The sequence below is a fragment of the Pimephales promelas genome, chromosome 8 (assembly GCF_988280905.1).
Source record: "Pimephales promelas chromosome 8, fPimPro1.hap1.1, whole genome shotgun sequence".
In the NCBI taxonomy this organism is placed as follows: Eukaryota; Metazoa; Chordata; class Actinopteri; order Cypriniformes; family Leuciscidae; genus Pimephales; species Pimephales promelas.
In genome coordinates this window covers 27,679,372-27,694,348 of record NC_142776.1, presented here as the reverse complement: position 1 = coordinate 27,694,348, position 14,977 = coordinate 27,679,372, and the positions used below count along the sequence as shown (strand labels likewise).

At 37.3% G+C, this 14,977-nt stretch overlaps 1 protein-coding gene across 1 annotated transcript in view; it reads right to left on the bottom strand.

Moving 5' to 3' along the window:
* The window catches only part of oca2 (oculocutaneous albinism II), an 85,347-nt gene that overhangs the window by 16,914 nt on the left and 53,456 nt on the right, over window positions 1-14,977 (bottom strand). Inside the window, exons 18-22 of the mRNA XM_089134256.1 lie at window positions 12,425-12,552; window positions 10,917-10,976; window positions 9,788-9,892; window positions 6,656-6,749; window positions 4,656-4,749 (exon numbers count right to left, since the gene is read on the bottom strand). Coding sequence (XP_088990382.1) covers window positions 4,656-4,749; window positions 6,656-6,749; window positions 9,788-9,892; window positions 10,917-10,976; window positions 12,425-12,552 — 481 coding nt within the window. The remainder of the gene's footprint in view (window positions 1-4,655; window positions 4,750-6,655; window positions 6,750-9,787; window positions 9,893-10,916; window positions 10,977-12,424; window positions 12,553-14,977) is intronic.

The window sequence follows — 14,977 nt, the reverse complement described above, 5'->3', positions numbered from 1 at the left end:
ATCAGGCAGGAGGGAGGTTATTGATGAATGAGCAATTACTCAAACATCTGCTGCCGCCCTGTTTGTTTTCCTAGCACTTCCAAAAAAATAAGATCCCAAAGGCGATTCCCTCCTCCCTCACCCACCCCGCTGCAACCAGCCCATCCCCATCTGGCTCAACCCAAAGTCACCCAGCTGCTCTACCTGCCTCTGGACAGTGCTATGGGCCCTAGAACAAGGAAGGAGAGAATCTAATGAGTGAAAGCAGCGAACAGGTCTTTGGCTTAGTGGAGGTGCTTCATTACTGAAGCATAATCGGAAGCAAGTGGCAGCTGTTCAAAATGTGTGAGGCAGAAATCTGGGGTTCTTGCTAACTCTAGAATGGATTGGATTCACTCCCAAGATTAGCTTGAATTGATCCACCTTATCTCCCTGTCTGATGTGCAGTTTAGACTGAGCTCCTGTTCCTTCCCTGTGTTGAGCTGTGATGCCTTGGGCTATGTCAAATGCCATTGATTTCTCCTGTTTCAGGGTTTAAAAGTGCCATGGCCACTCAGACAGACAAGCAAAAGAACCACAAAAAAAGATTGCTTGAAAATGAAGATGGATTGCTAATGTCATGTTACTTTCGTAAAAGCCTCATTTCAAAGTTAAGTTTGTTGCAAAGTTTCGTTTAAACGTCTCTCCTGCAACGCGCTTCGAACTGTAAAGACTTTCATTCGTCTGCCAACACCCACGTGACTGGCAGCTCAGAAACTTCCATCCAGGCACGAGAAGACAGCCACGCAACGGACCCGGGAAACCCCTTTGATGAAACACCGGCAAAAAGGGAATTCCCAAAGCAACGCAAAGACAAGCAAGTACTCTAGACTCCTAGCTGAACTGGTGCATTAATGTAAATTGAATAACCTGCCTAAGAAACGAAGGTTTAAATTAATGATTGATGGTTCGTTCAGGTCATGTCTTACGTGCATATAGAAACTTGAAACTTCAACATCTCACTCTGAAAACTCACTCTCTCTTTCCGCGACTGTATGAATGTGTGTGTGTGAGTGCGTTTGCGTTAGATATTAGTTTTATGTGTTTAGAATAGCTAAGAAAGTCTTGTTCATATTTGAAAAGATATTTGCCTTGTGTTGTGCTTTCAGATTTAATGTCTTGAACTGTTCGATCTAAAGTTACCTTGCTAATACATAGTGTTTCACTATAGATTGGATATTTATATCCGTTGCATAGGTTATAATTACGGCCCGTTCAAATGAACTCTAAACGAGTCATTTGCTCGGTTCCATAGTGCTCGGTTCCATTGTAAATCAATGAATCATTCCTTTTGAGATAAATTGGCCTTCCGGCCCCCCTTAAATACATTTTATGTATTGTTGTGTATTCGTTACATATATATATATATATATATATATATATATATATATATATAATACACATTTTAATATTTGTGTGTATATATTTTATTTATTTATATTTATATATCTATTATTCACATACACACAAATTTAACCTTATTGTAAAGTGTTACCATCAAATATGTAAACAATATTTACAAATTATTAACATTATCATATTTTAATGACATAATAATCTAATTAAAAATATAATATGCCAATATAATTAACAGAATTAACTCAACTTAATTGCATAACTCGTTAATTGCATAAACATAATTTAAAATACATTTAAACAACAAAAATAAAATACATTTTTAAAAGATATTTCAATGACATTATTGGCAAATGACATTACATAAAATAAAATAAAAATTAGATTGAGTCAAGCCTCAATGTAAAGAACAGGGGGTTGAGCACTTTTCAAAGCAAACTGTTAGTTGTATGTAAGTAAATCCAAAGACACAAAGTCCCAAAGGTATCAGTGAAAGTGTAAAGTGCCTTCATGTCTGGCTCTGTACTAGGCATGTCTAAACGTCCTTTTCATATTCTATATACTGCGATTGAAAGACCCCACTGTTTACCACCGGGATCATTTCACAGTCCAATCAGATGTGCATTCAAGTTCCTCTTTTTCACCATTGACCACCAACACCCCACCAACTGGGAGAAAGCCAGATATCTGTATGCATCTGCATGAGCACGGAAAGCACTTCCATCGAGCAGGTGCTAACAGGCAGGGAGAACCGAATCAAAAGAGACGGTGAATATCTTTGCAAGCCTCTCACCAAGAGGTAATCAGCGAGCAGCTCCTTTTCCACATTCAGATGTATTTGTTGATACGCTAGAGAGTGCTTGAAATCAAGCTGTCTTAAGAGTCTCTCTAAAACTAGATCTGTCACTTCTTAAAAAGATAGGCACACTTAAGGATATTTTTGGAACATGGTGAACATGCTCCATTTACATTGATTTTACACGAAACATGTAATGACAAATGTGTTTACAACAACAAATTATATTAATACAGAGGACTTACAAGAACGTTTGTATGATGTGTTTCTCTTTTATAACTCTAGTTGCATACTTAAGTCAACACTGGTAGTGACAATAAGTAAACAAAGTAGAGTAACCAATAAGTACATTTACATATTATTAGATCAGATTTTTGCATATACGAGCTACAGTCTTCATCTCTCTGTCCAAGCATACAAGGCACAACAGCTAATCAAATATTTAAAGGGTTAAAATAGTCGTCTGTGTTTTTCAGAGCAAGCGCATAATAGCAAGACCAACTATAATGTGATAAAAATGTATACATGCTGGACAAAGTTCTACTAAAAATTGCATTATCTCATTCCTGTTAGTCCAAAAGTATGATATGAGTCAGACTAAAGCATTTACATTACATACAATTTTTATAAATTAGGAGCTTGTGTTGGGTGCCATTTTGATTGTAACTGACGGTTCTGTTGGTCTCTTTGTGATTTTGATATTGCTCCACTTTTAAATGGTGTATTTTTTTTGTATGTGGAGACTAGAGAAGGGAGAACATAACCAGAAGCAGCTGCTTGTGAACAGCGTATCAGAGTTTGCCCTGAAACAGACCTCCTAAGTGTAACTTACTGTAAGTTACCACTGGCCAACAGCTTTCAATGAGAGTACTGTACATGAAAGGCTAAACATCTGGATATAAAGCTAGGGGATTGACTCTACTAGAGCATGCTTGGGTAATTTTAGCAATCTGTTAGCAATGCTAGTTTTGACAAAGAGGAAAATACTTGTATTCCTGTAAGAGTTGGGTGCTCATTGAAGCTTATTCTGGCTAAAAACTGCCCACTTAAAGGGTACATATCATGCTTTTAAATCATTCCTTTTTACATATAAATTATACATTTGTGGTCTATATAAAGCGAAACTGCAATGCTTGGGTCTGAATTGCTCATTATTATAGCTCCACAGGCCCCTTTTCTACACCTTTTCAGATGTGCGTCTGTGAGCAACTCGTTTTGGAGTGGCCTCTTTAAATAAAAAGGAGATGTGTCATACCCCGCCCGCTCTCCAGGACGCTGATTTCACACTCGTTCGGCCATTTTTGTAGTTTGATTAGAGATATACGATTATATAGAGTCAAGGATAATTTTTATTCACACGTTAACAAAATTGTCAACAACAACGGAAGACTTGTCCATCAAGCTTTACATGTTCGAGCCAGAGCGAGCGAGTTGAAAAAGAAGACGACGAACCTGCAGAACAACGTCTTCATATGGATGTATTGTAGTGGTATGTAACTGTATTGTGTTATAAGTGAAAGTCGATTATTTCTCTTGTTAAAACAAGCACACTAACAAGATAAATGACTACGGTCTAATCTTACCACTAAATATCTGTATTGATAATATGATACAGTATGTTTTGAAAAGCATCAGAAAACACAGCAGCTATGACAATGACAATTGATGAAACTCAAGAACAATAATACTGCAGACGTGTAACGTTACTTCAAAACAAAAACAAAGAAAGATTAAGGTACTGCTAAACCATGACCACCACGTGTTTTAAGCAAGTAAAGTACTTTATTTTATATAACTATATTTACAGCTTATCGAAATGCTCTGTTCTTCATTTCCAAAGATAGAAGGAATTGACCCCTCATTCAGACGAAGTCAATCGACAAACCCTTTCTAACCCATTCCAAACCTCCCTGTATACAAGTGGAGGTTGTTGAAGTTGGAATCCTTAAAGTGCTTAAAGTGCATCATTGAGTTTGGACTACAAAATCGGAGCAAGAAATAAAAATGGCGGATTGCTCGAAGTGTTGGGCCGGGAGTCAATGTCCGTATTTGTCAGTTCCGCTTAAAATATTGTAACGTAATTGTTCAAAATATGTCATAAATAACAGAAAAATCTGACAGGTTGCAAAATATGACCAAAACAGAATATAAAGATATAAACGAAGCACCTGAAGAGAATAATTTCAACTTTTCTGTACTTACAAACACTTCAAATATACAAAAAAAATGTAAGGGCTAATAAGTGGATTTAGCATGATATGTCCCCTTTAAACAGAAACAGAGCTGATCAAAATGTCAAGCAACTAATATAGAGTCATGTGAAATTGACTATACAAAACAAATATGACTTGTCTCTTTAAAAGACACTAAAAACAGCAGAAAATGTGTGCAGAATTTGAGGTCAATTTCCTACCACAGTTGGACACAAAAGACTCTAATTTTAATAAAACCAGTGGATGAGTACATTTGTGCTCAATATAAATACCTGAAGAACTCCATGAAGGAAAATCCATAGCCGTGCTGTTCAGCAATCCCAGCACAAACTACATTAGCAGATGCTCCAATCAGTGTCCCATTTCCTTTCATAGAAAGAGAAGAAGAAAAAAGAATGACTATCTTGGAAAACTCTAAAAGCCTGAATAAACATAGACATCCTGAGGTTTTGTAAATGTTTAAATAGCACTACATGTCCTCTTCAAACACAGCACTGCACAAACATGGATCTTTATAAATCAATATTAGAATTGATTTGGTGCCAATGTGCACAGCAGATTTTGTTATGCTGATTGCAATTTAAAGTTCTCCACTGTGCAATCACTCCTGTTAGAGTGTCAGCAATGAAATGACCTTCAGTGCTAAATTGCAGAGGTGATTAAGGGTTTCTTTTTGTCCTTAGGTAATGCATGGCACAAAGAGGGACTTCTGTCCCAACTCAAATCACAGGTATAATAGTTTTCTGATGAAGGACAGAGGTCGTCAATTCATCAATAGCATGTCTAAATGTTTACTGTGGAGTGTCTAGACGTGTTCTTCAGTTTATTGTCCTGCCTCTGATCCAAGTGTCTTCATCAGTTGTAGTACGGGGGAGATTCACAGAAATTTAATCCCACACCTCAATCTCATAAAACTTGCAAAACTGGGATGAAACTGCAAGTGTGATGTGCCTTTAGAAAATGGGACAACCCGGTCTCATCCCAAGACGTCATATAACTGACGTTTTGGGACGTCTTTTGACCATACGTCAATATCCGCCTTTTTAGGGCCCCCTTAAACGTCGGTATATGAGGTTATAGGATCCTAACTCTACCCCAGACCTAAACTTAACCCTAAACCCAACCCGTCACCTTACTGACGTTAAAGGTAAAGCGTCAGTTGTATGACGGCCCGGGATCGCCATCTACCGACGTTTAAGGGGACCCTAAAAAGGCGGATATTGACGTATGGTCAAAAAACGCCCCAAGACGTCAGTTATATGACTTTTTGGGATGAGACTGTGTTAAATGGGAAGCTTCTGTTTTAGACTTTATTTCTGTTTTAATTTACATTCCCCTATTATTCAAACGCCTTTTCTATGTTGTCTTGGATTGTAAGTGAAGATAGTCCATTATATAACAATATATTGTTAACTTTGATCATAAGCATAGTTTTAAACAATCATAACTGCATGATAATTCATTATTTCAATGTATATTTTAAACAAATTACAACATAATGCAAGACAATAAAAATACAACAAAATTTGTAGGCTAATATGAAGGCTCTTGATTCCTATTTCCTTCACAAAAGTATTGGCAAAACATTTTCAGTTTAATTCCTAAATGTCTTATAGAGGTTGAAGTTTCTAAAGGCATGTTTACAGCCATCAATATGTCATTTCCTAAAGGACATATTTCTTAAAGTATGTTTTTTGGCCTTGTAGACGAATGGTCTTGATATGAAATGTTCACATTTTAAAAGGTGTCCATGTGACAACAAAACCAGAAGCCTGCCTTGCATTCCATGGATCGATACTAGAGCTAACACATCTCCTGTGATTAGACTGTAGGTCTGCCACAACTCTCTCCGTGTCCTTAGAGCCAAACAGGCAATGAGGCATTTTCAGATGGCCTTGTAAGCATACAACATTTGTAAATGTAGAACAATCTATTAAAATCTCTTGTGCTTTGAAAGCAAGTGGCACTGAAAAACTACAGCTTATTAGGGATGACACAATGTAATAAAATAAGCCTGTTTTCTGATTTGAAAATATTAAATTAAAAGCATAAAATAAGGTATATATCACAGAACAAGTTAGGGCGAAGTAATTATTTCTTTGCTTAGCGAAGGTGGCTTGCAATTCAAATGAAATTCTACGAAGGATGTCTTCTAAAGGCTAAAGGCAGTGGAATTTTCAGTTCATCAAACCTCTTAAATCAAGGTTGCTGTAATAGTAGGTTTATTTTAAAATGCAGTAATATAATACAGGGGGGAAAAAATTTAACTGACCTCCAAGGCAAGCTCCCATTGCCAACGCAAAAATGAGAGGTTTGACTGGTAGGTTGACATCAGCATCTTGACTGAGGTCTATAAGCACAGGAATCTATTGGGGGGGGGGGGGGGGGGACAAAATGAGATGATGGATGGATGGACACAAGGCATGAATAATCAGATCATAAGCAATGCACATGAAGACTGAACAATTATGCAATGCCTATTTCAAACAGTCATCTGTCAAAAACTAAGCATTGTAAATGTCATGGTCATGAAGAGTGTTATATTCCACAATTTTGACAGCCGTTCAACCCATTAGCAGATTGAGTCATATTCTACTACTGCACAAGTCAACAAGAAAATCAATAGTGGATGACATTAGATTTGTTCCCCCTTTTTCCTCTCTTTCTGCACAGACACACAGTTAAAAAAAAAAACAGCAAATGAAAACCTCATGAAACACAATGTATGAGCCAAGCTTCACTGCACTGGCCCAGGCATGAAATCTACACAGATATAAACAAGACAAAAACACTTATGGCTCCACAATGGCTATAGATATACTTATCATGATCATATAATGGTGAGAAGAAGAGCATGCATCCCTGTGGTGACAAAAAGAAGCACGCATGCATCCATTTCTCATAAGCATTCGATCTACCAGTGTAGCTTAATTTAAAGATTGCATATTTGGAGAAAATGACTCCTGCCTCGAAGAATTCAGTGTGTAGCCACTTGTCTGCGACACGCTGGCCTCCCAGCTAACAGCAGCTTCAGCTGCAATCGACTTGAATAAATTACACAGCACAACTGTGATTACATTTTCTACTACATTTGCCATCCGGTTCATTCAGCCGTGGCATCACCACCGAGGATGAGAGGGCACCAGGAGCTAAAGCAACCATACACTTGTGCTGACAAGAAAATAGCAGTTTTATGTTTGCAGTGGAGCGCAAATAGCAAATTTTGTCTGTGTGGAAAATCCTAACTTGACACAGGTGGCATAGAAACATTTTCGCAGATCTTAAACATGATCTCGGTAATCATACATCATATTAGCCTATTTGTTCAAGATTCAAAATTGTATGTAATGTTGATCAAGCGACGCGAATACTTTTTGTGTGAAAAAACAAACAAAAATAACGAGTTTATTCGACTATTTCGTTTCTTCCTTGTAGGCCAGAAACGAGATTTCCTTAGATTTCCACGACGCATGCGCGAGAATTGCGATCTGAAGTAGTGTAAGCTCAAAGCCAGTCATATTAGACTTTCTCTGGTAAGCTGGTGTAAGCAGATCGCAATTCTCGCGCATGCGTCGTGGAAATCTAAGGAAGTCTTGTTTCTGGCCTACAAGGAAGAAAAGAAATAGTCGAATAAACTCGTTATTTTTGTTTGTTTTTTCGCACAAAAAGTATTCGCGTCGCTTGATAAACATATAGTTGAGCCACGGTAGTCACTTGGGATATTTAAACATTTTCTTCATTGACTTTCTGGGCCGTCAAGAGGCAGTCCTTTAGGAGCCAATGTGGTAGTTATACAGCTCTCAAATTTAATCAAAAATATCTTCATTTGTGTTCCGAAAATGAACGAAGGTCTTACGGGGTTGGTACAGCATGGGGGTGAGTAATTAATGACTTAATTTTCATTTTTGGGTGAACTAACCCTTTAAAGTGTTCACCCAAGAATAGATTTTCTGTCATTAATTGCCCGTGTCGTTCTAAACACGTAAGACCAAATGACGATGCTGCCTATGGGTGGGACAAAAAGCTCTTGGATTTCATCAAAAATATCTTAATTTGTGTCTTACAGGTTTGAAAAGATGTGATGGAGAGTAATTGATGACATAATTTTCATTTTTGGGTGAACTACCCTTTTAAAGTACATGAGCAATGAGATTTACGTAACAGTAATCATACTTTTTGGTTAAGCTAGTTATGAGGTCTGATACTAGCATACTAGCATCCATACCTCTTTTCAAGAGGGCAGTTCAAAATAACTGAATTCATGCTGATTTTTGTTGTTGGTGGAGTTCGAAACAGGTACATTCTGTGCTCAACAGAAGTTAAGCGTGTTTCTAACTGCATGGCCTTTTAAGATTCAGATTGTTAGAGGGCACTGCTGAGACGTTTTTTTTTTTTCTGTATTTATACAGTGACAAGTCCTGCAAAATCAATGCGATCCATTACCACCACAGGTGTATGCTGAGCTCCAAGTCCATTTCACCCTCTTTATCTCTTCTTTTTTGACAAAGCGAGAGAAAGAGACAGGCAGTGAGAAAGAGAATGAGACAAAATGAGAGAGCTGCTGGTCAACCAGTGGTCAACTAGTCCAACAACCGACTAGTCGAACAGTAAGACATTTATGTAAAAGCTCCCTAAGAAACATATATAATCAGGGTCAGATTAACTGACTAATTAAATGAATCAACTAGTCTTTCAGGCAACCTAACAACTAGTTTTAAAAATATGTAGTTTTGCATATCCCTACTACACATGAGAGACGAGAGAAAGAGAGAATGCAAGTGAGAAAAGAGGGCAAAATAGACAGATCAAATGAAACGTGTGGAAAATGCTGGAGAAGGAGGAAATGAAAAGGCTTTTGAAATGCTAAGTGATTTCTGGAGTGACTTGTCTCTTCATCTGCCCTGCATTCTTCCCTTCTGCTCATTTGGCAGTGAGCGATTGGCAGCACAGCTCTGTCTGTTTGGTGGCATGTTCATCATATCAGCTCACAGCACGTGTTCCTTCATGATACACATGATTCATGCACTGCTCTGATAGCACATCATCACTCACTATACTGTTCCTCACACGTATAGAGGATAAAATGCACCAGGGACACATTTTCACCTATTTGTCAACAGAACATGGGCAGTTGACACGACATGACAAGCAGTGACAGCAGTGTCCTGCAGCGTGACAAGCTCTAAAACTATTTGAAAAAACAGATTTCTAATTAATTTATAAATGCACAACAGCTCCCGTCTTCTACATTTTACTTTGTTTGCAGGAGTTAAATTGAATGTGCCGATGCAACCTTAAAAATAAAAAGTTAAATATAATGGAGAAGATAGTGTGATTTTAGAGCTAGTTTTGTCTTATCTTTGGTTTATGAGCAAATAATTGACAGAGTGCGTGTGTTTCTTACCATAGTGGCAGTGAAGGGAATGTTGTCTATAAGAGAGGAGGCCAGCGCTGAGACCCACATGACCAAAATGATGGCGATGGCCAACCGCTCATCCTCTGGCACTGCCTGGGAGAGAAGATAACAATAAAATATGTCACAACCAAACACACACATACACAAACCCCATCTCTCTGTCAGTCACAAGGCCTATAGATGCCAACACAAAGGTGGGAGGCTTGCAGACAATGTGTTCATGACACAGTCACATTGAATTCATTATTTCACGGTCTGTTGCTTTCATAAACCAAAACACAACACCATAAATGTACACAAGCAAAAATAAACACACTTTCTAACCATATGCCTGTTTTTCATCCTGATATTATCTGTGAAAAAAACACCGTAACGCTGTTTTATATGCATGTACGGACGCTTTTTATTAAAACGTGGATTTGTTTCAGTCGTTTCCCCATTATTCTTCTCTATGGTTGTTTATCTACTGTACATGGTCAGATTTTAGGGGTTCTGGTGCTGATGATTGGATTGAATGCATGAGAGCTCCACAGCAGCACCTGTCACGAATAATTACGGTGATTGTAAAAGGCCCACACACCAAACACAAGCTGACGGGTCCATCAGAGTGTGATCGCCAGCCAGGCAAAGCTGGACACTTCCAGGCCAGTGAAATCTCTCTATTTATGACTTAACACAGCCCCACTACTGGATCAAAAAGATAACAATAATTTCAGCCAGCCACATTTTTTAATGAGGTTCATTTGACCGGTTTACAGTGTTCAGTGTACAGTGCTCTTAGAATTATGGTGTACTTTTTCAGGGGCCTTGGATTTGTCCTATTTATTCCTTTATATTCATCACATCATTATAAATTTAATATGAAGCAAGATTTTTTTATTTTTTTTGAAAATCAGACGAAAAAACAAAAGTACAAGACTGTGTATTTCAATGAGGGAAAGAAAAACAAATCCTTGAAGCATCGAAAATGAAAATCAAACTAAAAACAATGGAGAATTATAACTATTTATTTAAAACAATAGAGAAGTATAAAACCATTGTTGGTACTATAAACCCCTGGAGATTCCTGGATTCCGTATATTTCTGGAAATATATATATAAAAAAGCAAATACTCACTTTTATCAACAATGCTGTCTGCTCCCCAATGTAGTCGATGAGCTGCAGCTGGGCTAATGCCTTTAAATAAACCAAAGAGAAAATAAAGCCATAGACCAAAAAAACTAAACAATAGACATTTAATCTGACAGTCCTGATTTTCCATTCTTTAAACAATGGAAGTGTGATGTCAAAATTCATCTATTTTTTGTCTAGCTGCTTGTGGTGGACACTATAAGTGATTGTAAATGCTGACTCTGCTTTATAGGGCAAACAGTTTATCTTGGAGAAGCATTAAGCTCCCCACTGGGCCCAAGGGGTGGTCTTCCCTGTGTGAATACTCTCTTCCTAACAAAACAAAGGATTAAACCAACACAAACAGCAAACCCAGCATTTACGCTGCTGACATGCTAACTTTTCCCTTACTTAGACTTCCAATCTCTAAGTCACCCTCTTTCTCGCTCTTTAGTAAAGAATGTGATGCATAAAAATAAACATAACACACTATTATATGCACAATTAAATATTTCTTTGTTGTTTACTAGATGTACATTGCATCTGTGCGTTCATTCACTCTCGCTCCTGCATTAGTAAACTTTGTTTTTTCATGAACACATCCAAACTAAATTGCTAGCCTACTGAGATTTGCTCTAATCGCGATACAAAACAGTGTCTGTAATGACAACATTTTGTCAACTAGTTTTGGCTAGATTATAAAGATTTTACTATAAAATAGACATCTATAAGCTTTTGTTGGACAGTTTATGCTGTTAAATAAACTATAAAAAATATATAGTATTTTTTGTCAAAAATAAACTAATCAACTGTTATAGACATAGTATTTGTTCAAAAGCAAGCTATATCAAAATAATGAATCCTTAACTTTGAAATATGTATGATAAAATGTATTGGCCTACTGTAAAAAATAATACTTTTTAAAGATATTTATGTAAAAAGACAATTTTCTTTTCAAGATGTCTCCAACTATATCTTTGAACCAATAACCTATTTGAACAGGATTTGTTTCCAGTTATGACAAAGTGTGCTTTTGACTTTCATTTATATATATATGATTAAATTTATTTTAATTTAATTTAAATTTTCACAATTTAAAAAAAATCTATTGTTTTATGTGAATGATTAGGCAGGATGATTTTCAGGTCATTTTGAAGCAAAAACTCGACAACTTCCATTAGTCAAAAGTCTTGTGGGCAGATATTCAGTATGTTCAGTAAATAAAGTTTCAGTAAATAAAGTTTCCTTATTTCAGAAACTTTTTTTTGTCAATAACCATGCATAAACAATATTCTCTTAAAAATACAAAAATGTACATACATGTTGCTCACATATTATGGTAGCCCTGTTTGTGCTAAATAGCATAATTTCACCTGTGCCATTAATATGTTTGTAAGCAAACGAAAAAAAAGCACAAATGTCAGGGCATGTCAAAACATCTCAAGGACCCCAAAATCACATTAGACCCCAGAGGGTTAAGCATGTCTGTGTGCAGTTTGTGAGCATTACCATACCTCCATAAGCACAAAAAGAGCAGCAAAGAACAACAGGGTGGCCCATTCCACTCTGTGAAGTATGATCTCAAAGTCTTGAATGTCAGCCAGCACCAGTAACCACAGAGCCCCCAAGATAGCGATCCAACCTGAGGGACAAAACAGTACATCAAGCCAAGATCACTGGAAAAGAACCGAGAACACTTTGAACACAACTGCAATTTTACTTCCTGTTGTAGCACGTAAAGGATTTAAGATAATGGAATCCTGGAAAACAGCCGACCGGTAGTTAATGCAATGCATCAATCATATGTTATGCCTCTATCTATCTTGCCTTCCCATGACCACAAACACATTCTAATCAGCCGACCACAGTGGTCCTAAATCTAGTATTCCACTCACACAAAACCTCAGTCAGTGGGAGAGAGACCAAACAGCGGCATTCAATTAGAAACACAGTCCAGCCACCTCACAAACAGACTCATAAACGCTCTGCACATCGATATACTGACACCACAGGAATTCTGCAACGCCACAATGGACTACGGGTTGTCAGGGTGTAAGAATAATAGGCCTAAGCCAGTAACTGGATCGTCTTCATTAAAGGCTTCTGTGATGTGTTCGACACTGATCTTATTACCTCAGTCTAAATAAACGATGGGAATTGCAACTACAACGGAACAGAACATAAATGTGTCAGTTTACTTTCCTTTACTATCAATGTTGAAAAAAGTGGTGCTGCTTAATATCTTTGTGGAAAGAGTGATACTTTTTTTTAGTTCTTTGATGAACAGAATATTTTAAAGATCGTTTTGTCCATAAATAGTCAGTGGGTTTTGGTGGGAATTTAAAAAAGTAAACATTTTTCAAAAATATACATTTTCATATATATATATTTTCATATGAACGTTCAACAGTAAATATCATAGCAAAAAAGTAATATCAATCTGAAAAATCTACCAAGAATGGAGGTGAAATTAAAAAGGACATTAACAATGATTGCACAGACTAGCTGATGTACCGTTTCCCAGAAGCCTCTTGGAATAAATACATGCACCATGTGATGTCAGATAGGAACAAAATGTGTGAGTCACTAAAGCGAGACTGATAATACGGCAGGACGTGGGCCAGTGTTATACTGCTGCATCACATGCGGTGGTGGAAGTCCATCATAATAAGCATGCCATTTAGAGATCAGGGCTGTGCACAAGTAATGCGTCACATGTCAGCCTTTGACCTTTACTATAATAGCCACAGAAATCCAGGCTTTATTCCTGGACCTACATATTACACGCAACTCTTTGATGTTGAACATTAAAAAAAAAAAATGACATGCTGCAAATGTTACGACAAACGAACAGAAGCCATAAGTGCAGTTAATGAATGCTTACATACTGGGAGAAACATTTACAAGCAGTAAGATCAGATTTTGAAACGTATTTAAGTGCAAGTAGTAGATTATCATCTCTAGGTTGTGTTTTACAGGAGCAACCATTAAGAGGACATTCATTATACAAGAAGAGCATCCAGGTAAAATGGTTCCAGGAAATATTATTCCCGAGTACACGGATTGTCATCATTTATCAAGACAAAGCAGTGAAAGGGAAAATGTAATTTCTTGTTATTTTGCATGTATTTGTTAATGCAGTATTGATATTTCCATTGAATATAACTCCTCAATGTACAAAGAATACAAATATGAGACCTTGAACAGTTTATGGTGTTCGATTGGTGCGGGGTATATGAGTGCATTTGGGCCTTGATTTAAAAACAGGAACGCGTAGTGCAGACTCTGACAAGTTCAGTCCTTGAAACCGCATGTTTTGAACAGATGGTCACATATACACCATCAAAGCTTTGGGGTCAAAATTAAATTATCATATATCAAGACAGGCCCTTTGTCTGGTGGACACTCAGGAAACCAGGTTTTGTGACCACCAAGGGGCTCATTGGAAGTGGTTCTCAACTGGGGTGCCACAATCAAAAAAATGGGTCAAAGGTATGGGGAAAAAATGATTAATGCAAACAATCAAATTAAATGAAAATTATTAAACATATAAAAATGTTTATATTTGTTGATATTTTGGCATAAATGTATTAGTTACATGGTAAAATTGAGCATAACAAGGTGCCAACATTAAAATACCAGCCCGCTCTCATCCTTTAGCGTCACATAGAACGCTATATGACAAAACGGCGCTATACTACGCACATGGCACCCTTTATCGTTAATATTCACGCGAACCCAAGGCGTCATAAATCCTTTAGCGTAATATGAGACTACCCTACCCTACCCGACACCTAAACCTAACCATCACAGCACGTGTTATATTAACGATAATGGGTGCCATGTGCGTAGTATAGCGCCGTTTTTGTCATATAGCGTTCTATATGACGCTAAAGGATGAGAATGCGTTGAAAATACACGCATTGAAAAAAAGTTAAAATGAGTCAACTACAAAATTTGATTTTAAAGAGGCGATATTATGCCGTCTCTATGAAGCCCCTCTTTCCGAAAAAGCACAATGTGCTCTGATTGGTCGGCTGGACCATTGTGCTGTGATTGGTCAACCA